This window comes from Hemitrygon akajei, chromosome 5 (assembly GCF_048418815.1).
Source record: "Hemitrygon akajei chromosome 5, sHemAka1.3, whole genome shotgun sequence".
Lineage (NCBI taxonomy): Eukaryota > Metazoa > Chordata > Chondrichthyes > Myliobatiformes > Dasyatidae > Hemitrygon > Hemitrygon akajei.
In genome coordinates this window covers 90,527,321-90,552,453 of record NC_133128.1, presented here as the reverse complement: position 1 = coordinate 90,552,453, position 25,133 = coordinate 90,527,321, and the positions used below count along the sequence as shown (strand labels likewise).

The following is a 25,133-nucleotide window of genomic DNA, read 5'->3' as shown; positions in this document are numbered from 1 at the left end:
GGATTCATACAGATTACAACATAAAGGTCATTGGGCTGAAGAAGTCTGAACCACCTTTACCCTTTAATTGGTTATTCACCTATTCTCTGTTTTCCCCTATACATATACTTCTACTTGTCTCTTTCAAATATTCATTGCATTTGTAATCTCTGCCTCAATGTATGATGATTGCTTTTGATATTGTTCTTATAATTTAGACAGTTCAATCACTTCCACATGACCTGTAGGCTGGGAATAAACCACATCAAGTGGCAAGGTAAGACTTTAGACCAGGGTTCCCAACTTTTTTTATGCAATGAACCCCTACCATTGACCGAGGGGTCTGTGGGCCCCAGGCTGGGAACCCCTGTTCTAGACAAAGAGATTCGGTCCTTAGCAAATCTCCCCTGTACGTACACATGGTTAAAAGATTCAGATCAAGTGAATAGTTCAGATCAGAAGAATGTCTGATGACAGTGTACCAAAGCTGCTACTTTATGGAGAACTGACTGAAGGCAAATGATCACATAGTGGACAGAAAAATGCATTCAAAGATTTATTTAGAACAACTTTAAGAGCTTCAACATTGACACATTCCATTCCAGCAATATTGTACCATCCTGTTTGGCATACCTAAATAAAAAGCAATAAAAAGGAAGCTAGAATCAAAGAAGCATGGAAGAAAAGAGAATGTTGAAAATGAAAAACTGATACTACACTTCTGTCATCTGAATGGAAGGAAATTTCTGACGCAGTTTGGTTTAACCAGCCATCGTTGTACACAGCACTATACACTGGATGTTATGGTCTTGCTAGAGAATGAGTGATGAGTAACAACACAATTGAGTATTATGTTCCTTGGGCATATGGTGAAATTTAACAGCATGTATTGTAAGATTTGTTCAGGACTATCTCAATGAAGAATAAGAGACAGACAACACAGAGAGTTGAATGTAAATTTCAGATCTGAATAACAAAAAAGCAGAAAGCCTGGTTGGAATCAAGATGCCAAAAATGGTGAAAATGTAAATAATTTGGAGGACTCTGGGGTGGAGAAAGGATGGACATGAACATGTAGATGAAAATTTTAAAGTAAAGGTATTCTCACTCAGAAGCTATTGTATGCCAACTGATATGAGTGTATCATAGTACACATCTCTGTCATGGGTCATGTTACGGGCAGATCGGAAAATGTTATTATGTAAGTGGAAGTAAGGGGTTGTGACAGTGAAATGGAAATGGGAACAGAATCCCAATGGGACCAAACAACAGGTTCAGTCTTAGAGAATAGGTAAGGCACCCAATGGAATCAGTGATCTGGGACTGGTTTGTGGTGGGAGCTCTGAGGAGGTCTGACCTGTGTGTGAGACAATGGCAGTGGAAAGACTAAATATCTGGCAAAGAGAACCGAGAATCTAGGAGGATATATTTATTTGTTCAAAGAGATTTAATGTTGACAGGAAAACAGAGAAAATGTGGAACATTTTCCACAAAGTTGTTGAAACCAGGTCACTCAAAAATATAAGATTAATATTTTTTTCAATCTGGGAAGCATATTAATGGATGTAGAACCAAGGAAGATAAATGGATTTGAAGTATCATATCCTAATGGAATAGCAAACAGGTTAGAGAGATGAATGACTTATTCCTGGTTCCTGTGGTTCACACATTCTATTATTAATTGCATTAAGGAGGATTTTTGTTTTCTAATTTGTTCTTTGAGCCGCTTTTTGAATTCCTCTCTACAGCAGCATGATAGAGTAGATTTATTTTGTTCTGGTTCCAATCCATTTAACTGATCAGGCACTGAAATAAATTGCTTTTAGCTTCATTTGGGTATATGCAGAAGTTCTGAAATGCAAATTTACAAAATAAGTTTTGTAAATATTCATCAGAAACTAAACCTGGCTTTGCTAGCTTCATGATAGCTTTTCTACAGTTCATAAAGCACCATGTTCCCAATTTAGGGGAGGAATGACTGCAAGGTGATCAAACATAAACCGAGTGTAGGTGTTTTGAGAATCTGCTGCTAAACCTGAATTCCCATTTTTATTGTTTATTAACTCATAATGTCCAGGTGGGAAGTCTCTAATTTTACACTCTTCCTGAACGCCATTATTTCCACCAACATTCACTCCTGTGCTTACTGATTTACATCGGCTCTTCGTCAAAGTCTTGGTATGTAAATTCTATTCAGGTCTTAACGTTCCTCTGTTGCCTCACCTTCTCAATTTTAGCACTGCCTCTCTAGCCCTAGAGACTTCAGAGAGCACTAAATTGCTCCAATCCTGACATTTATTTTATTCTTATACTGATTTTATTTCTTCTGTTCTGCTCCCTAGCCCCCAAATTCTGGAATTCCATCCTACATTTCACCAGTTCCTCCCCTATTATATTTTAAGGCGTTGGAGCCTAGAAATGCCAGTACACCCAAGAGGTGTGTTAGATACATACAAAGGAGCTCACTGCCCCACCCTTCCCAATGCCGTATCAGTCTGAAGATGTGTCTCAGCACTCTGTTTAAGGGTTGGCTATGGTGGGGGTGATGGGATCATGATAGATGACAGCCTGACTAATGGGTAGGTGTTGTGGCAGGTTCTAGGTGCAGGGAGGCATCAGGACCTGCACTAGTCAGCAGAGAGGTCCTGGGGATCAGCACTGGTGGGTGGAGGGGTGGAGGAGTAGACCCCAGCTCTGGGTGAAGGCACCATGGCTGATGGGCAGTTGGAGGATGGGTACTGATGTAAGGGACTAGTGTTGGTGGATGATTGGGGCTTCTGTGGCAAAAAGAGCCTTAAAAATCTTGAGCCTCAGAAGATGGCATTGTTAAGTGGATAGGGAAACAGGTATTGACGGAGTCTCTGGGGTTGGGCACTACAGATTGACCAACCCATCACAGGCACCTCACTCTGGTGCTGTGCTGAGAAATCCTAGCAGTGCCTGGACTAGTTAATGACATAGGCTACCTGGACAATGCACCCTGAAAGTACATTTTATGGGGATAAGGGCGATTCAAAAGTCTAGTTTAAATTTCTGGAGTGACACAAAGTACTGCCAAAATGGTCAATATCATGTTTACTCTTGAGTGTGCGGTGGGGAAATTAATATTCATTCAGACTACACTGCAAAAAAAATAGTAATGCCATTGTATTTCACACACCTCTACTGAAGCTTTTAAATAATTGTCTTGGTATCTCCTTTCTTAACTTCAAATGTTCCTGCAAAGTACTTTGGGACACTTTACTGTTATAGTGCTCTGGATGTGCAGATTGTTGTTCAAGCTGGCAATATTAAAGATCAGGTACGCTGCTCGTTGGTGCATCCACATCAGATTTAATATACAGGTCACCATAGTAATTTAAACTTAAAAAGTTCATATTTGTTATGAGGCAACAAGACAGTTGTTAATTAAATTGAAATATAATTCTCAATGTCACCATTTTCATGATTATTATATTTCACAGTAAACTACTGTATTCTTTATTTCACATGCTAAATACCCTTCAAATTGTGTTCTTCATTAATGAGAGAAGGCTTACCAAGATTGCTATTTTCCTTTAAAAGTGCAGTGCTATGCAGCTAATTGTTGAAGTGCCTATTTATGCAGCTTCATGTCAGGATAATGTCTCAAGTCTCATTATTCTTTGTTAATCATAATGGACTTAATCCAATGATGCCTCCTTTGAAAGAAGACACAGTTCTATAATTCCATTTTATATTTATTTTTGACTCTTTCCTCTCCCTTGTCCTACAGAATTTTAAAGCTGATATAAATTTCAAATTCATTTTGAATCTTAAGGAAGTTTCTGAAAAAAAAAACCCACTTTTCTTCACTTTTAAAAATTGAAAATGCAGCAGTTTGTCATTTCAACCTTTTGGGGATTATTTGGGGGATTAATTATGTTCTACCTAATTTGAGGCTGGAAATTCGATGATCAAGAAAATATTTTTAAAGTTGACATCAGAGTCAGTTCTTTGTAACAATGCATATTCCAAGGTTTGACTTGCCAATTAATTCTAAACATTGCAGTCTGCTACAATTTTGATAATTTCTTATTGGATTTGTAAATTGTTGAAATATGATTGGTTCAGTGCATTCTGTAGAGGGTCCCTTCTGCAAAGATAATTTGTGATGAGAACGTTACTAAACCTCTGATAAATACAGTGAGGTAGTCTCTGCTCTGGTATCAGTGATGACTAGGCATTGGAGCAGTGAATTGAGTGAATGAAAGGCTACAGCATAGTCGGATGTGCTCCTTTAGCATTGATCCTTCAGTCGTAAATCACTGGAACCACCAAATTGGTGAATGATATTTACAGTCTATAAATACAACATGGTCAGTGAGTTTAAGCTGAGGCTTTGTTGCATTGGTTTGGTGAAATTGAATTAAAATACAGTAAAACTCTTAATACGACGAAATCTGCAGATGCTGGAAATTCAAACAACAACACACACAAATGCTGGTGGAACACAGCAGGCCAGGCAACATCTATAGGAGAAGTACTGTCGACGTTTTGGGCCGAGACCCTTCATCAGGACTAACTGAAAGGAAAGATAGTAAAAGATTTGAAAGTAGGAGGGGGAGGGGAAATGCAAAATGATAGGAGAAGACTGGACGGAGGGAGTGGGATGAAGCTAAGAGCTGGAAAGGTGATAGGCGAAAGTGATACAGAGCTGGAGAAGGGAAAGGATCATGGGTCGGGAGAAAGAAGAGGGGGGAAGCACCAGAGGGAGATGGAGAACAGGCAAACAACTAAATATGTCAGGGATGGGGTAAGAAGGGGAGGAGGGGCATTAACGGAAGTTAGAGAAGTCAATGTTCATGCCATCAGGTTGGAGGCTACCCAGCCGGTATATAAGGTGTTGTTCCTCCAACCTGAGTTTGGATTCATTTTGACAGTAGAGGAGGCCATGGATAGACATATTAGAATGGGAATGGGATGTGGAATTAAAATGTGTGGCCACTGGGAGATCCTGCTTTTTCTGGCGGACTGAGCGTAGATGTTCAGCGAAACAGTCTCCCAGTCTGCATCGAGTCTCACCAATATATAAAAGGTCACACCGGGAGCACCGGATGCAGTATACCACACCAGCCGACTCACAGGTGAAGTGTTGCCTCACCTGGAAGGACTGTCTAGGGCACTGAATGGTGGTGAGGGAGGAAGTGTAAGGGCAGGTGTAGCACTTGTTCCGTTTACAAGGATAAGTGCCAGGAGGGAGATCGGTGGGAAGGGATGGGGGGGGACGAGTGGACAAGGGAGTCATGTAGGGAGCGATCCCTGTGAAAAGCAGAAAGGGGGGGAGGGAAAGATGTGCTTGGTAGTGGGATCCCGTTGGAGGTGGCGGAAGTTACGGAGAATTACACGTTGGACCTGGAGGCTGGTGGGGTGGTAGGTGAGGACAAGGGGAACCCTATCCCGAGTGGGGTGGCGGGTGGATGGGGTGAGGGCAAATGTGCAGGAAATGGGAGAGATGCGTTTGAGAGCAGAGTTGATGGTGGAAGAAGGGAAGCCCCTTTGTTTAAAAAAGGAAGACATCTCCTTCGTCCTGGAATGAAAAGCCTCATCCTGAGAGCAGATGCGGCGGAGACGGAGGAATTGTGAGAAGGGGATAGCATTTTTGCAAGAGACAGGGTGGGAAGAGGAATAGTCTAGATAGCTGTGAGAGTCTGTAGGCTTATAGTAGATATCAGTAGATAGGCCGTCTCCAGAGATGGAGACAGAAAGATCAAGAAAGGGGAGAGAGGTGTCAGAAATGGACCAGGTAAATTTGAGGGCAGGGTGAAAGTTGGAGGCAAAGTTAATGAAGTCGACGAGCTCAGCATGCGTGCAGGAGGCAGCGCCAATGCAGTCTTCGATGTAGCGAAGGAAAAGAGGGGGATGGATACCTCTATAGACTTGGAACATGGACTGTTCCACAAAGCAATCAAAAAAGCAGGCATAACTGGGACCCATACGAGTGCCCATTGCTACATCCTTGGTTTGGAGGAAGTGGGAGGAGCCAAAGGAGAAATTATTGAGAGTGAGAACTAATTCCGCTAGACGGAGGAGAGTGGTGGTAGAGGGGAATTGGTTAGGTCTGGAATCCAAAAAGAAGCGAAGAGCTTTGAGACCATCTCGGTGGGGGTTGGAGGTATATAAGGATTGGACGTCCATGCTGAAAATAAGGCAGTGGGGGCCAGGGAACTTAAAATCATTGAAAAAATTCAAAGCATGAGAAGTGTCACAAACATAGGTGAGAAGAGATTGAATAAAGGGGATAAGACAGTGTCAAGGTATGCAGAAATGAGTTCAGTGGGGCAGGAGCAAGCTGAGACAATAGGTCTACCTGGACAGGCAGGTTTGTGGATCTTGGGTAGGAGGTAGAAACGGGAAGTGCAGGGTGTGGGAACTATGAGGTTGGTGGCAGTGGATGGGAGATCCCCGGAGCTGATAAGGTTGGTGATGGTATAGGAGACAATGGCCTGGTGCTCCTTAGTGGGGTCATGATCAAGGGGTAAATAAGAGGAGGTATCAGAGAGTTGTCACTGTGCCTTGGCCAGGTAGAGGTCAGTAAGCCAGACAACAACAGCTTCCCCCTTATCAGCGGGTTTTATAGTGAGGTTGGGATTGGTGCGGAGAGCAGAGCATTCGGAAGGAGTGAGGTTGGAATTGGAACAGGGTGTGGTGAAGTCGAGATGGTTGATGTCCCGTCGGCAATTAGCAATAAAGAGATCCAGAACAGGCAGAAGACCAGAGCGGAGTGTCCATGAAGAGGAGGAGGGTTGAAGACGGGAGAAGGGTTCATCGGTGGGCGTAGGAGAGTCCTTGTCAAAGAAGTAAGCTTGGAGACGGAGCCGGCAGAAGAAGAGTTCAGCGTCATGGCGTACGCGGAACTCACTGAGTTGTGGGCGGACAAAGCTGAGGCCCTTACTGAGGACAGAGTGCTCTGCCTCAGAGAGTTGAAGGTCAGAGGGAATGGTAAAGACCTGGTACAGATGAGAGATGGGATCAGAGGGGGGAGGGAGGCTGGTAGTGTCAGTGGAGAGGGAAGGGTTGGGCTGAGAGGAAGATGAAGCCTCTGAGGGCCCAGGAGCTGATGATGGGATCTGAGGGAGAGGGGATGGCAGAGTGGTGGTGGGGGAAGGGGAGACGGGAGTCACAATCGCAGCATGTGAAGACCCGGCCTGGAGTTCAAGGCTGGAGTCGCAGTCAGTGGTTGCGCAATCGCTTTGAAGCTGTTCATGGTCATTGGAACCCGCGTTGATGGTGCTGGAGTCCGGGTTTTCAATATGCCCTGGGTTGCTGGGACAGCTGAGATCGACGGCCGGAGCGAATCCATGGCCGTTGGAACACACAGTGATGGTGCTGGAGTCCGGGTTTTCAATATGCCCTGGGTCGCTGGAGCAGCCGAGATCGACGGCCGAGGCCAATCCATGGCCGTTGGAACACGCGGTGATGGTACGCTGCAGACATTGCTGGACTGGCAGAGATTCCCTGAACTACTGGATGTTAAAATCAATATTTCAATACACTTTAATTTGCTTTTTTCAAAGTTATACAGTTGTATATTAAATTTTACAGCAGGTCTAATAGGTTCAAAATGAGTGTGGAGAAACAGAACCAATTGCGTTTAAACGGAGCGCAGAAACCAGTAGATTGCAGGGAATGCAGGCGTCTGAGCCTGAGAACAAACTATCAGGATTTCCAAACAATTGAAAAGTGATACATCAGTGTTTTACTGCATATTGCCTTCAGGCACTATCACTCATCGATATGAGATACCCATAGCCAAGAGCTTAATTCTGGAGACTGAAATGGAAGCAAATCACTTGAGCTCGGCTTTTGCTGTTCAATTAGCTTCCAGTGACTTTACCATCATCAAGCCACAAAGCGTGCAGGGTATTCAAAGAATGTGGCAGAGTTTGGGTGTATTTTTTCTCTGGACTTATTTCTTCCACACAGATTAATGCTAGATTGACTGCCATGGATGTTGTATAGCAAGACAATCACTAAATCTCAAAGGAAATTACTGTTTTGTGCTAATGATAACAATTTGCGAAAATGAATTAAGCTTAGCTCTCCAAAAAAATGCTCTGCTTACATTTAGTTAAATAATTAGATTCCCTTGAGAATTTTTGCTGACATTAGCTGATATGTTTTAGTTAAGAACAAACTTGAATTTCAGTGTCCTTGGAATGTCTCAAATGTTTCACACCTGGCAAAGTGCATACAAAATATTACGGTGCCATTGGATGATGCTAGTGTCCAATGCACGCATGGGTATTTGTAACATGGGTTGTACCAACAGTCTAACTGGAGAGGATGGCAATATATATGAAAGTTTGCCTGGTCTAGATTATGACATCAATACTTATTTAACATTGTGGCTGCCCAAATGAAGCCTGGTAATGCAGCTCAGCATGTGTTCAACATACAGGGAAGACTTCTTCAGTTCCTGAATGATAACCAAAAATAAGGAGATCAGTTGGGATCGTGCACAAGATAATTAACAGAGAAAACTTAGGGGCTTTGTGCCTTATTCCTATTAAATGTAGTGGAGGAAGAGTTGGGGAGCATTACCAGGAACAGCCTGGAACATGAGCGAATGTAGTTTCTTTATCTATGCCAATGGTAGGAATTATTTAGGTTACCCTATGGGACCAGTTCCATAAATACATATTTCACTGTAGGGAAAAATAAACTTATTTTAGTGGATGCTTATGATTTCAACAGAGGTAGTAATCAACGGTTTTCACCTTATCAGTGTTTACTGACAATCTCTGTCAGCTGTTGAGTTGCATGTAGGGCGTGATGTATGACTCACAGCAAATACTGTGCAGCAAAGTCAATTTAGTTAGAAAACACAGAACCCTAGAATTTACTTTATGCAAGCTTCTGTTAATCATATTTCATACTGGAAATATACAAGATCCTCGAAGGTCTTGAGAGGGTGGATGTGGACAGAATAATTCCTTTTGTGGGAGAATCCAGAACTGGGAGCAGGTGGGTGTCATATAGTTTAGATAAATGTGAGGTGAACTTTTTGTTCTTGGGGTTCATGAGTCTTTGGAACTCTTTCCTCAGATAGCAGTGGAAGCAGAATCTTCAAATGTTTTAAGTAGATAGGTTCTTGAAAAGCAAGGGAGTTAAAGGTTCCTGCACGTAAATGGAAATGTTAAGTTGAAATTACAGTCAGTACAGCCAAAATCTAATGAAGTGATAGGACAGGTTTAAGAGGCTGAGTAGCCTACTCCTGGCCCCAATTTGTTGAAAATATCTTCACTCAACTGAATGTAGGGGAAGTTTAAAGGAACTGATCAGATGAATGGCTGAAGACTGGTTTAAGATAGCTTTTGACATGTGAGGGTGGGGTTTAAGTTGAAAGAGTCAGTGTGAAGAGAAATTTGGTGACCAGAGTTACTACCATGTGCAGAATGAGGGAAAGTAGGTATTTGACACCAGTGAAAAGTTCGTCATAAGGCACATCTGCAGAAAATCGTGAAGCACATTAATGAGAGTGAAAATAAGGATTTGAAATTGTTTGTACCTCGGGAGGAGGAAGCAGGTAGATTTCAAAGTCTGGAGGTTGAATGACTTTGTATCACTTGGAATGCAGCAGACTGTAGCTACAAAAACTGGCAGGGAAAGCACAATAAAGGTAACATCTCAAATAAGAAGGTGGATAGGTGTTTCATTGGTATTATGAATAAGATACAGTTGTTGATTGATGTAGTTTGTAAGAAGTGGAGTTTGGATCATGATTGTAGCAGTACAACTGCGGGTTTTCTCAAGTAAACAGCTGAGGCTGGAGTTTGATTCGGCTTCCAAGAACCAGTCCGATAGTTTCAGACTTAGTGATTTTATGCATGGTCAACTCTTTTAAGAAGGATGAACTTAGAGAAAGGGTGATACTGTTATTGATTGAGACATCAACAGCAGGAGAGAGACAGGAGCAGAAGGTATGGGGAAGTATTTTATTGAGAGAGTGGGAATATGATGCTATTTGGCAGAGGAAATGCACACAAAACCCTGGAGGAACTCAGCAGGTAACGTCTATGGAAAGTAATAAACAGCCAACATTTTGGGCTGAGACCCTTCATCGGGGCTGGAAAGGAAGGGGAAACAAGCCAGAATAAAGAGGTAGGGAGAGGGAAAGGAGTACGAGCTGGCAGGTGATAGGTGAAGCCAGGTAAGGGTGAAAGTAGGTGTGTGGTGGAGGGAGGATGAAGTGAGAAGCTGGGAGGTGATAGGTGGAAAAGGTAAAAGAATGAAGAAGAAGGAATCTGGAAGAAGAAGGAATCTGAAAGGAGAGGAGAGTAGGCCATGGGAGAAAGAGGAGGGGCATCAGAGGGAGGTGTTAGGCAGGTGGGGAGAAGAGAAGGAGTAAGAGGGAACTCAGAATGGGAAATGGAAAAAGAGAGAATGAGGGATGGGGGTAGAAGTTACTGGAAGTTACAAAAATTGATGTTTATGCTGTCAGGTTTGAGTGTACCTTACCCAGACAAAATATGAGGTGTTGCTCCTCCAACATGAGAGTGGCTTCATCATAGCAGCATAGGCACGATTGGGCAGGAAATTGGAAGTGTAAATTGGGAACAGATATACTCTGGGAAATTCAGAGTGAAAATGTGAAAGTTGTTTAGGGAATACTTGCATGGGATTCTAGATAGATTAGTCCCTTTGGGGCAGGGAAAGGATGATAGGGTGAATGAATAATAGTTGATAAGAGATATAGACTATCTAGTTAAGAAGATGAAAGAAGCTTACTTAAGGTTTAGGAAATAAGGCTCAGTCAGGGCTCTAAAGAATTACAAGACAGCCAGGAAGGAGCATAAGAATGCCTTGGTGAGTAGGATTAAGGAAAACCCCAGGGTGTTCAACACATATGTGAAAAACATGAGAATGACTAGAGTGAGGGTAGGACTGGTCATGGATGGAAAAGGAAATACGCCTAGAATTGAAGGTGCTAGGGGATGCTTATAATGAATACCTTGCTTTTAGTAGCTTGTAATATTCAGCAGTGATATTGATATTAGTGAGGACAGCAAAAAGATAGGCTGATATGCCAGAACATGTAGACATTAAGAAAGGATGTGCTGGAACTTTTGAAAAGCATTAGGACAGACAAGTCCCTGTGGCTGGATGGCGAATACCCCAGGTTACTATAGGAAGTGGGAGATGAGATTGCGACACTTTTGCTGATGATCTTTGCATCCTCTTTGGCCATAGGAGTAATATCAGATGATTTGAAGGTGGTAAATGGCTTTCCTTTGTTCAGAAAGGGAGTAAGGATACCCCTGGGAATTGTAGACCAGTGAGACTTACCTCAGTGGTGGGCAAATTATTGGATAAGATCTTTAGAGACAGGATTTATGAGCATTTGGTGAAGCATTGTCTGATTAGAGATAGTCAGCGTGGCTTTGTGAGGGACAGGTCTGTCTCACAACCCTGATTGGATTCTTTGAGAATGTGAGAAAGTACATGTTGAAGGGAGAGCATTGGATGTGGTGTATTTGGATTTTAGTAATGCATTTGATAATGTTCTCCATGGTAGGCTCATTCAGACAGTCAGGAGGCATGGGATCCAGGGAAATTTGGCTGTGTGGATTCACAGTTTGCTTGTCCATAAAAGGCAGAATGTGGTTGGAGATGAATGTATTGTGCCTGGAACTTGGTGACCAGTGATGTTCCATAGGGGTCTGTACTGGATCCCTGCTCCTTGTGATTTTTATAAGTGACTTGGATGAGAAAGTGGAAGGGTAGGTTGGTAAGTTTGCAAATGGCATGAAAGATAGTGCAGAATGTTGTCAAGAGTTACAATGAGACATTGGTAGGATGTAGAGTTGGGCTGAGAATTGGCAGATGGAGGTCAATCCAGAAAAAATGTGGTGACTCAATTTGGAAGGTTGAATTGAAGGGAGAATACGAGTTTAATGATAGGATTTTCAGCAGCGTGGAGGAACAGGGGGAATCTTAGGGTTCATGCCCATACATCCCTCAAAATTGTCACAAAAGATGATGGGGTTGTTAAGAAGATGTATATTGTGTAGGCCTTAATTAGTTGGGGGAATTGAGTTCAAAAGTCACAAGGTAATGTTGGAACTCTATAAGCCTTGTTTAGATCACACTTGTAATATTTGGTTCATTTTTGGTCATCTCATTATAGGAAACATTTGGAAGCTTTAGAGAGGGTTCAGAGGAGATTTACCAAGGTGCTGTTTGGATTGGAGAGCATGTCTTATGAAAATGGGTTGTGTGAATAAGGGTTTTTTTCTTTGGAGGGAAGGAGGATGAGAGGTGTTTTGATGGAGATGAACAGGATGACAAGATGATCGAGTGGACAGCCAGAGACTTTTTCCCAGGACAGAAATGGTGCTGTTGTCCTAGGTTCTATTCCTATCATTCCTCAAGAGTGTTTCAGGACTGGACAGGATAATCGAGTCATGGCCAAACCATTGCGTTATAATGATTCATCACATGCAGCTTGGGAATGAGGTAGCTGAAGTGGAGCAGGCATCATTGAGGAACATTTAGGGAAATAGTGATCATAATATGACAAGATTAGCTTTGAAAAAATGTAATAAACTATAATTATTTCAAGGCATATTTTTATCCTTTAAACAGTAAGCTAGCACAGTGAAATTAAAACCTGGCAGGTAGACCTCTACTTAAAGAGCCTTTAAAGCAAAGATCATTTGTGTACAGTCCTTCTACTTTGATGGATAATGGTAGGGCAGCCATAGTGAGAGTTCCTAAATTGACAAAAATGGAGAGTGTGAAATGAAGGAGATAAAGGGACGACGTGATGAAGTCTGGTTAATGTCAGAATCAAGCTGAATATGGAAAGGTTAAGAGATAAATAATAAAGGAAACAAGGAACAGTATGAGAGTGCACCTAATGTGAAAGGGAATCCTTAAGTTTTCTATTGGCATATAAATATCACATAGACAACAAGAGAAAGGAGGCAATTAAGAACTAAAGAATCAATTTATAAATTGATGCGGTGATTTAGTAGATGCATTACATCATTTAATTGCATCAGATTTTATCAAGAAAGATGTTACCAAAGTCACAGTCAATAGGGGGTAGTTAAGATACTGGTATGTTCAGTATTCCCAGATTTGGTACCAAATACCCATTTCTGCTTAAAGTAGATATCTCAGCCAAGTTGACATGTGAAACATGCTGTGTTTCTAAGGAAGGTAACTCTCCATAGATTTGTTGAATGATTCCAGAGGATAAAGAATTACCACTTTATACACTTGGTCAGAAAATGTTTCAGAGGTTGCAATTGAAGTGCAGAGCCATATATAGGCATGTATAAGCATGTAAAGTTCATAGTCACCTGGATAACTATAGATTAATAAAGCAAATCCAGAGTACATGATGAACTCAGCATCATTTGGGAGGCTGAAGAGGTGGTGATAGGATATATAGAGGTAGTTACACTCAAAGTGAAGCACACAGGAAACAGGGTGACAGTCAGGAAGGGGAAAGGGGGCAGTGTAGAGTACTTCTGTGGCCATTCCCCTCAACAGCAGGTATACCATTTTGGTATTGTGTGTGTTCCTACCATTTTTGGATACTGTAGTAGGGGAGGGGTGACCTTACAGAAGAAAGTCGCAGTGGTCGGGTCTCTGGCACTGAGTCTGCCTCTGTGACTCAGAAGAGAAGGGGGGAGAAGAGGCATACTGTGGTGATAGGTGATTTGTTAGGTAGGGGAATGGACAGGAGGTTCTGTGGACAAGAATGAGATTCCTGGATGGTACGTTGCCTCCCAAATGCCAGAGTCCGAGATATCTCAAATTGAGTCCTTAGCATTCTTAAGTGGGAGGGTGAACAACCAGAAGTCATGGTCCCTGTAGGTACCAATGACATGGATAGGATGAATGATGAAGTTCTGCATAAGGAGTTTAGGGATTTAGGTAGGACCTCCGTAGTTGTGATCTCAGGATTGCTACCTATGCCATGTGCTAGTGAGGCCAGAACTAGGAAAATTATTTAGTTTAATATGTGGCTAAGGAGTTGGTGTAGGAGGGAGAGCATAAGATTTTTGGATCATTAGACTGTCTTCCGGGTAAAGTAGGACCTATACAGAAGGGACAGTTTACATCTGAACTGGAGGAGGACTAATATCTTAGCAGGAAGGCTTGTTAATACTGCATTGTGGGGTTTAAACTAGAGTTGCAGAGAGATGGGAACCAGAGTGCCAGTCCAGTTAGTGGAGTGATTGTGGAGATAGATGTTGGTAAGACCTTAGAGAAAGTTTGAGCATGGTTTGACTAGTGTCCTGAGCTGCATGTATTTCAATGTAAGAAGTATCATAGGAAAGGCAGGTGATAGTGCTGAAGATGAGGTAACTGGTTTATAAACAGAGACAGTGTGTAGTGAAGAGAGGCTATTGATAGGGCAAAATAGTAGTCAACAGTATGAGTTCCAACATGATCATATTATGATTACTTTCCCCTGAAGGACAATGTTACAATTGTCATGGGCTATTTCAATATGTAAGTAGATTGGGGAAAATCAGGTTTGTACTGGATTCCAGGAGGGGGAATTTCTAGAGTATATATGAGATGTCTTTTTAGAGAGCTCGTGGTTGAGCCCACTAGCAATCAGCAATTCTCGACTGGGTGTTGTGCAGTGAATCAGAATTGATTAGAGAGCTTAATGTAAAAGATCCCTTTGGGGCAACTGATTGAATTCACCCTGAAATTTGAGAAGCAGAAGCTAAAATCAGGTATCAGTACTGTATTACAGTGGAGTAAAGGGAACTATAGAGCCACGAAAGAAGAATTGGCCAGAATTGATTGGAAAAGAATGCTGGCAGGGATGATGGCAGAGAAGCAATAGCTGGAATTCCTGGAAACAGTTCAGAAAACACAGGATATATATTTCCCAAAGGGGATTCCAAAGCAAATATGACACAACCATAGCTAACAAGAGAAGTCAAACCCAACATAAAAGCTAAAGGGAGGTCATATATATATTGAGTAAAAATTAGTGGGAAGTTAGAGGATTGCTTTTAAAAACCAACAGAAGGCAATTAAAAAGCCATTAAGAAGGTAAAGATGGAATACAAAAGTAAACCAGCCAATAATATTAAAGAGGATACCAAAAGTTTCTTCAGATACATAAAGTGTAAAAGAGAGGCAAGAATGGATATCAGACCACTGGAAAATGATGCTGTAGAGATAGTAATGAGGAATAATGAAATGGTAGCGTATGAATGCGTATTTTGCAGTGAAAGACACAAGGTGTCAGGTGTCATTATGTGTATGAAATTACCATTACTAGAGAGAAAGTTTTTGGGAAACTGAAAGGTCTGAAGGTAGATGGGCCAGATGGTGTACAGCCCAGAGTTCTGAAAGATATGTCTGAAGAGTTTGTGGAAGCATTAGTAATGATGTTTCAAGTATCAGTAGATTCTGGAATGGTTCCAGAAGATGGGGAAAATTGCAAATATCACTCCACTCTTCAAGAAGTGAGAGAGGCAGAAGAAAGGAAACTATAGGCCAGTTAGTTTGATCACAGTGATTGGGAAGATGTTGGAGTCACTTTTACGGATGAGGTCTCTGGGTGACACATGATAAAATAGGCCGTAGTCAGCATGGTTTCCTCAAGGAAAAATCTAGCCTGACAAATGTGTTGGAATTCTTTGAAGAAATAACAAGCAGGATGGACAAAGGAGAATCGGTTGATGTTGTGTACTTGGATTTTCAGAAAGCCTTTGACAAGGTGCCATACATGAGGCTGCTTAACAAGTTACGAGCCCATGATATCACAGGAGAGATTTTAGCATGGATAAACCAGTGGCTGATTGGCAGGAGGCAAAGAGTAGTAGTAAAAGGAGCCTTTTCTGGTTGGCTGCGAATGACTAGTTGTGACCACAGGGCGCTGTTTTGAGATTGATTTTAAAAAAAATTACATGTGAGTGATTTGAATGATGGAATTTGATGGCTGTGTTGAAAAGTTTGCAGATGATGTGAAAATAGGTAGAGGGGCAGGTAGTGTTGAGGATGCAGGGAGGCTGCAGAAGGACTTAAAATAGGTGAATAGGCAAAGAAATGGCAAATGGAATACAGTGTCGGGAAGTGTATGGTCATGCACTTCGGTAGAAGAAATGAAAGGGTTGACTATTTTCTAAATGGAGAGAAAATACAAAAAAAACTGAGACGCAAGGAGTCCTTGTGCTGGATTCGCTGAAGGTTAATTCGCAGGTTGAGTCTGTAGTGAGAAAGGCAAATATGATGCTAACATTCATTTCAAGAGAAGTAGAATATAAAAGTAATGATATAATGCTGATAGTTTATAAAGCACTGGTGAGGCCGCACTTAGACTACTGTGTACAGTTTTGGGCCCTTTATCATAGAAAGGATATGCTGAAACTGGAGAGCGTTTAAAGCAGGTACACAAAAATGATTCCAAGATTGAATGGCTTGCATTTAAAGAACATTTGATGGCTCTGGGCTTGTATTCACTAGAATTCAGAAGAATAAGGGGTGACTTCATTGAAATCTATCGAATGGTGAAAAGTCTTGATAGAGTGGATATGGAGAGGATCTTGCCTCTGGTGGGAGAGTCTATAAGACCAGAGGACACAGCCTTTGAATAGATGGGTGTCCTTTTAGAATGGAGGTGAGGAGAAATTTCTTTAGCTAGAGAGTGATGAATCTATGGAATTCGTTGCCACAGGTAGCTGTAGAAGCCATGTCTTTATGTATATTTAAGGCAAAGGTTAATGGATTCTTGATTGGTCAGAGAATGAAAGGATACGGTGAGAAGACAGGAAGACAGGTTTGAGAGGAAAATTGGATCAGCCATGATGAAATGGTAGAGCAGACTCGATGGGCCAAATGGCCTAATTCTGCTCCTAAATCTTATGGTCTTATTTATTAAAGGTAAATCATTATTCAGTTAATTTGGTGATTTTTGAAGAGTTACCAAGGAAGGATGATGAGGGTAATGCAGTTGATATTTTATCAAATATTTAAATATCACTTTTATTAGTTTCTAAACAAAGTTGAAGCCTACAAAGTAAAAGGGGAAGTGATATTAGTTTACTGAAGAATTAAACTGCTGTTCCTCTGTCCAGAAACAACATGAAATTTCACTCCCCACATGACTGTGTTACAGCTTGGGGAAAGAACAATTCTGATTTTAGCATAATTCAAATTTCGAGATATCTCAAATCTTGGAAATGTGATGAAAATGATGAGGATAATAATAAACATCCATGGGGCATTAACAATCTCCAATGGATGGGAGGTCTTGGTAGATGAAATTCAATGCTAGAAAATGCAAAGTGATTTATTTTTATGAGGAAGAATGATAAGAGATCATATAACGTGAGAGAATAATTCTGAAGTGCAGAGAGGTTGGAGATTCTAGAATTGTTCTCTGTATGACAGCAAAGATTAAGAGATGATTCAAGAGAAAAATATTCACTATAAAGTGAATAAAGAGATACTCTTTCCATTGACAGAAGTGTCAAGAACCAGAGTCCACAGATTTAAGGTGATTGGCAAAAGAATCAAAACCCGAGGAAGAACTTTTTCATTCGGTGAGTAATTGAAAAAAAATTTTGCAGGGTGACTAGGAACGAGCAGGTCTAGGGATCACTCTGTGCTGTTGACTGTGTGGCCTCTGTCTGTGTTCTAATAATCCTATGGCTCTATTCACTCCCAACACAGAGTGCAGTTTAAGGAGCTGTGTCAAAGCAACATACACAAAATTCTGGAGGAATTCAACAGGTCAAGCAGCATCCATGGAAATGAATCAGTTCTGAAGAAGGGTCTTGGCCTGGAATGACGACTTCATTTTCATAGATGCTGCCTGACCTGCTGAGTTTCTCCAGTCTTTTGTGTATTTTGCTTTGGATTTCAAGCATCTGTAGAATTTGTTGTGTTTGAGATGTTTCAAAGAAAGGTTTGCAACGCTGATCCAGCCTGTCCCCTTTCTGTTTAACTTCTGTGATAGGAAGCCAAATTATTGAATTATTTTTGTGTTACAAATAGTAAAACAGGTCATTTAGTTGCACTATTACACACTAAAATTTATGCTCCATGTGGGTTTTCTTGCACCTGACCATCTCACCATTTTAATATATCCTTCTGTTCTATTCTCCTCCATATATTTGTATAGCTTCCCACAAATGAATTCACACTCTACTTTTCAGCTTCTGCTTGTGATAGTGAATTTCACTTCTCACATCTCTCCAGATGCATAAGTTTCTCCAGAAACGTTCATGGACTGTCTAAGGTTTATGAAGCATGGTTTTATGAGCAAATGGAAACAATCTTCTCTATGTATAATCTACTAAAAATTTGTAAATTTGTAGATTTCAGTCAGGTCATTCCCAGTCTTCATTTTTCTAGAGAAAGGGGCTCCAGTATTGCCAGTCTTTACTGATAGTTCTGGTAGTAACTAGGTAAAGAAATAATGCCCTTTCACCAGTGATTGTCTGTCCTTTTGTTATAAAGATTGGAACTGTGCACAATAATAGAACATACATTTGTTAACTCTGTGCTTTAGATCTTATGATTCCCTCCACTGATATGGGTCAACCATGGATATTGTGTCCTAGCTGTTTACATGATACACAAGCCAGGGCAGTACGATATAGAGAGCAAGCTGTTTCCCACCCTTGCTGGATGCAACTGATGAATCCAAAGGAACGGCAGGGACTGATACATTTTGGCACTAGCAGGAGTTGCTGATCAGTGTTGAACTCAATATAGGACTGTCTTAGGGACTTAAGCTCTGGGTTTTTCCTTGGGGTTTACTCCCAAATCCTTTCGCATAAGTGGGTATAACTGCTAGGCAGTGGAGGTTTGAGATCAGAGTTTTCCATCTCCTAGATGAGCTGCCAAACACAGCTGACAAATCCCATCTGCCTGAGTAACTGGTTTTAATGAGCCATTAACCTGCCTTTGCCCCTTCTGCCGTCAGTAGAAATGGCTCCACCGGGCTTAGTAACTAAGCCACACGTGAAGGCCAGGAGTTGGACTTGGCTGTCAGAGGCTATTTGAGATACATGCCAATGGGAGCATTTAATAGGTTGTGGGAGTTTATGCTCACTATCCTTCCCAGCTATTACAACCTTCAGGAACATGCTTTAGATGATCAGCTGAGAATATAATATAAAAATTGATAATCTGATTCAGTGTTAGAACCAGACACATATTCATAAGATTGCACAGTGTGTATACTTTGGAACAGTCTATTTGGCTTAAGCAAACTGTGTCTGCTAGTACGTTACATGTAAATTTGCTCGAGTCTACCGTTATCCAAACCTTTACCTCTCCTTCATTATACTTGTCCAACCTACATTTTTTGGCCATAGTATTCACTTCAACCATTCTCTCTTGTAGTAAGTTTCCCATTATTGCCACTTCCTTGGTGAAGAACGTTCTCCTGAAATCTCCACAGGATTTCTTTGTGACTCAATTGTATTGATGACCCCCAGTTCTGTTTTTTGTCATGAATAGAAATGTATTATCTGCACCCATTCTTTATAATTCAAAAGTCCTTCATCATGTCACTTCTCAGCCTTCTTTTCTCAAGAATGGAGAGAACCCAGTATGTTCACCGCTCCCTGATAAGTGTACCCTAACACTTCTAGTGTCACCCTTGTAAGTTTTTGTTGTATCTTCTCCTTTTCTTGTTATTAGCTTTATAATGTGGTGACCATAATTAAGGAGTAGAGTAAATGCAACACACATAAAATGCTGGAGGAACTCAGTAGGTCAGGCAGCATCGATGGAAAAGAATAAACAGTCAATGTTTCGGGCCAAGACCCTTCATCAGGACTGGAGAAAAAGAGATGACAAGTCAGAAAAGAAGGTGCGAGGAGGGGAAGAAGAAATACAAGGTAGTAGGTGACAGGTGAGTGGGAGGGTTGAAGTGAAGAGTTGGTAAGTCAATTGGTGAAAGGGATAAAGGGCTGGAGAAAGGGTAATCTGATAGGAGAGGTCAGAAGGCCAAGGAAGAAAGTGAAGGGGGGGGCGAGCACCAGAGGGTGGTGATCGCCAAGTAAGGAGACAAGGTGAGAGAGAGAAATAGGAATGGTGAAAGGGGGGGGGGGGCATTACTGGAAGTTCGAGAAATCGGCTAGTGTAAATGCACTTATTTGCATTCAAGTGACTGGTGATTAGGATGATGGAAAATATTAGACACCAGTTGGAAACTGGGAGGATGATTGCCTGGAGGAGTAGTGGAAGAGGCAGGTTTTGAGGAAAGACTGCACTTTCAGGCACAGCAAGGCAAGGAGCTTTGTAGAGAGAATTCCACAAGACAACAGGGCCAGAAGAGAATATCAGAGCTCGGTTAGAGTATGGAACAAAGATGTGGAAAGATTTTGAAACTAATGCAGAAGGGAACCGAAATCTGGTGGTGATAGATTTGAGTAGAAATGATCTGTGAGTAGAATTCAGAATAAAAATAATAGAAAAGTACACATATTAGGCCTTACAGGTACTGTCTTATGATGCAGTGTCATAGAGTTTTACAGTTTGGAAGCAAGCCCTTCACTCATCAAGTCTGTGTCAGCCATCAACTGTACATTTACACTAACTCTACAATAAACTTATTTACTCTTACCTTCCCATCATGTACCCTCAGCCAGGAGAAAACCAGTGCACCAGATGAAACCCACACAGCCATAGAGAGGATACTCAGACACACCTGAGCTCAGCTCTGAACTCGAGCTCCGGAGCTATGAAGCAGCAGCTGCCATTGGCAATAATACTTTTGAATTGCCACCTTCAGGAGACAAGAGTTGCCAAAAGCAGGGTTATTGTACTACATCTGAATGATTGTCAGTTTATCTCAGAGAACACAGTTGCTTTACATTTAGACATTGGTACATGTCTCACTATGGAATTTGCCCCTGTGCACTACTGAATGAGTTTTGCATTGTTAGGGAAACCAGATTTTCAATGAAATATTGAACTAGGTCTCCCTGTTAAGTCAAATGTAAAGAAAAATCTTCATTGTTTAAGAATGAAAAAGAGGTTATGTCAGTCTCTGAGGCCAGTGATTCATTATGAGAGGCAGTAATGCAATTACTTGGTATAACAGTCAGATTTTCAGACATTGGCCAGAAGCATGAGTTTGAATCCCATGATGGCACGTGGGGGATTTAAATTCAAAAATGTAAGAATTTAATTTTAGAAAAATTCTCAATAATTGTGAAAGTTATTGATTGGTGTGAAAGACTGATCTAGTTCACCAATATTGTTCAGAAAAGGAAATCTGCTGTTGTTACACATTCTGATCTACACAAGACTCCAGAATGACAAATGTGGTTGGCTTTTTCCTCCCTTCAAGGGCAATTAATGATGGAAAATAATGTTGCAGCAATGCCCATATCTTATGAGCAAATAAAAAGGAATCCCAGCAACATGATCCAATGTGCTCTGCATGATTATTTTATTTGATACCTTAGATAATTGGGCCAATTTTTATGTCCAGATCCAAAACACTTCAGTGAATATAAATTGCATCAGTATATAATTCTACATTATGTAGTTTAATTTTAGAATCTAACAGTGAGTGTGTATGTTATTACATTTCATATTATTGAAATTATATTGCAGAAGGTTGTTTGTGTCAATATTAGTCTGTAGCAGCTAGCTATTCTAATCTCTTTCCTTCTGCACATGTTCCTACTTCACTCTTATGTGTGAACTGTCACATTTACAGCCATCTAATTTTCTCTTTCACTTTTTTGATGATGATTCACAGTTTTTATTCTATTCATATATTATGATGGAGATCATATTTAAAAAATTCTTTTTTGGCTGTAAATGTGATATTCAGAGGAATCTACGTATCCTTGTAGATGAATAATTGAATGTTAACAAGAAGATGTGGTGAGCAATTAGGATGTCAGAGATTGTGTGAACATTTACTTAAGGAGGGTGCAGTTACAAGAAATGTTTCACTGAAAATACTGTATGTATGACTTGATAAGACTGCACTGGAATGGACTGCAAGTGTCTGATTTCCATATGCAAGGAAGGATATGTTTGCAAAAGATGAACTGTACAGAAGGTGTACCATATTGATTCCAGCTGTGGCGGGTCTGTTTTCTGAGAAATTAAGCAGGCTGGACCTATAATCCCTTAAATGTAGAAGAATGAAAGGAAATTTAATTGAAACATGTAAAATTCTTACAGAGATCTTGTTAGCATGGTGTCTCCTCTGGCTGGGTGTTTAGAACCAGGGTGTTAAAGTCTCAGAAATAAGGGGTTAGCCATTTGGGATTGAGCAGAGAAGAAATTTCTTCACCTAGAGGGTAGGTTAGTGAATCTTTGGAATCTGTATCCAAATTGTGGACTGTCACTGTGTATATATGATAAGTGTGAAATAGATTTTTAGAGATTAAAGGATATTCAGGACTATGTACCACTGAGGTAAAAGATCAGCCATGGGCATCATGAACACCCCTTCATACAGGATGAAATTTGAAACAGTGGGAAGGCAAAGAGGAAATGTTGTATCTTCTGAAATTATACAGGAAGTGCAGTGAGAATGGAAATGGGCTTTGATGCAGATGAAGGAGAGAGCTAGAGGAAATAGTCCTATGCAGTGCTGACTGAAGAGAGAAAGAGTAACATACAGTTTGTGTTACAAAGGCATCACATTGGAGGCTCTGGAAAATGTAAAGGATGCCCAACAGTCAGCTTCATTATGTAAGTATGTATTAGGCCTGCTCCATGTAAGAAGGGTTTTAGTTGGTGGAAGAACAAATAAATCCTATGCCAGTTCTTGCAGGGACGATCATTGTTGTTCAGCTGGGATGACTTGTTTTGTGTCAGTCTCTAGGACAAATGTATTTCAACTGTCATAAATTGATCCCAGCAAAATCTTAGAACATCCTCAAGCAAGGCAGTAACTGAAACATTCTGCATGGGCACTTTTCCTTTCAATCACAACTTTGACTATTCTCATTTTTCTGTATCGTCTCTTGACCTACCTCCTTAAGTGCAGGGATTGTTTATCCCCTTCCATCCTGTCCATCCCTTCTACTTCTTTGAAAAGAGGTTTCCATTTTGCTGATACTGCCAGCGTCTTCATTCCTCACCTGCCATGTCTCCTCCCAGGTGGCTGCAGCTATGCTACTCACTACCTTAAGGATGCTACTTAATGACTTCAGGCTGCCACTGTGTGATTGCAGACGGCTGGTTCTCCTGCTTGACTAGCATTTGCTCTTCAGATGTACTGTGGGGAATTCCATTGCAGAAATCCAGTCTGTTGAGGTTGGTTAGTTTGATGTGACTTGTGTAGATTTGGCAATAGCCTTTTGTCAGTGAACTAATTTTCTTTGCGTTGAAGGAGTGTTCAAATATAAAGATTAGCTTTATTTGTCACATGTCCATTGAAACATCGAAATGTGTCATATTATGTGAACAACCAACACAAGCGTCACCACACTTCAGATGCAAACCTAGCATATCCACAGCTCACTAAACCAAACGCTAAGCATACATCTTTGGAATATGGGAAGAAACCAGAGCACCCAGAGGAAACCCACACAGTCACGGGGAGAACGTACAATCTTCTTACAGGCAATGGTGAGAATCAAACCCTAGTCAGTAATTGCTGGCACTATAAAGGGATTGTGCTAACTATGCTATCATTCCCATCCCTGGTTTCGCTTAGCAAGAGTAACAGTGCTGGATGTGATGAAATGTGACAGCCAGTTTGTGCACAGCTCTGGATAAAAGCAATGCAATAACAGACAGATAATTTGTTTAATGATGCTGGGTGAGAGATAGAGTCACTAGAACCCAGGAGACAAATCTTTTGCTTTTTTTCTCAAAATAGCACCACTCAACTAGTTTGGTTCACTTGATGATTCAGGAGAGACCCTAGTTTAATGTAATCTCACCCAAGAGACATTATCTCAGCAGTACAGCGATCCCTCCACACGGTATTGGAGAAACATCATTCTAAATTGTATGCTGAAGTCTTTTGAGATGAACTTTAGCCCAAAATGTAACTCACATGGGAGCCACTAAGCCATATTTAATGCCTTGAAAATGATGTGCTGGGCACTTTCTGAGTTGTGTAATTTATTGTAGAAGTGCAGAGTTTATTAACGTCACTATGTGTGAGGGAAATGTTAATAATTTTATGAAATTGTATCTGCTCAAATTTGCTCATTACTCTGTTTTTTTTTTCAGACAAGTATAAAAGAAGGATTTTTACTGAAGCAAACCAGTTCATTTCAGCGATGGAAAAGAAGATACTTCAAGTTACGGGGACGGACACTTTACTATGCCAAGGATTCAAAGGTATTATCAGTGAATATAAAAATTATACAACACCACTGGTGACCAAGTAGCTAGTCCACAACAGGGAAGTAGGTAGAGCTATTTAGGAACTTTTTGTAACTGAGCTCTTTGTTTTTGCAGCTTTAAGGATTAGGCAGTTCAGGTAGTCATTTGGATATTTCTTAAGTGCACAGAGGTTTTCTGCTTCCATCATGTTTAGAAGCTGTGTGTTCCAGGCTTCTACATTCACATGATGAAAAAATAATTTCTATCCTTTAAATCCTTTGCAAATAGTCTTACATTGCCTCCTTGATTTGTCATCAAGGTGATCTGATTGAAGCATTTATGATTATGCTGGGACTTGACATGTTGAGAGGATGTTTTCCCTCACTAGAAATGGAAGCATAGTTTTGTCCATTTAAGATGAAGTGAGAACGAATTTCTTTCTAAGGATTGAGAGTTTTAAGAGTTCTCTACCTCAAAGATATGTGAAGAATGAGTGATAGAATATTTTCAGGGAGGAGATGATTGATCTTTTGTAGAGTGAAGGATTTTCAACAATAGGCAAGATCAAGCAGAGATCATGATCTTCTTGAATTGTAAACCCGGCTCAATGATAGACTCCTGCTCCAATATTCTATGAACTTAATCTCTTAATTATGAAATACACAATTAAATTATTTAAGTTAATGTAAGTAAGTAAAAAATCTCTTACACAACCCTCATTAATTATTAATAGAGGAACAGTCATCTGGGAGGTTTTTGACTTGTTAGCATAAACATTGGGTTTTGTTTGCTGACAACAGATACTAGGTTTTCAGGTCTATAATTTCTTTTGTTTGAAATAATTTAGTTATAAAGTTATTATTTCTTAATTTACTTTTTGTCTG

The 25,133-nt window shown here is 40.8% G+C and overlaps 1 protein-coding gene across 6 annotated transcripts in view; it reads left to right on the top strand.

Annotated features, from left to right (window-relative positions):
• dgkh (diacylglycerol kinase, eta) overlaps positions 1–25,133 on the top strand; it is a 522,439-nt gene that overhangs the window by 194,316 nt on the left and 302,990 nt on the right. For all 6 annotated transcript variants that reach the window (XM_073046012.1, XM_073046011.1, XM_073046013.1 and 3 more), the window contains one exon: positions 24,154–24,264. In XM_073046012.1, the coding sequence (XP_072902113.1) occupies positions 24,154–24,264 (111 nt within the window). The remainder of the gene's footprint in view (positions 1–24,153; positions 24,265–25,133) is intronic.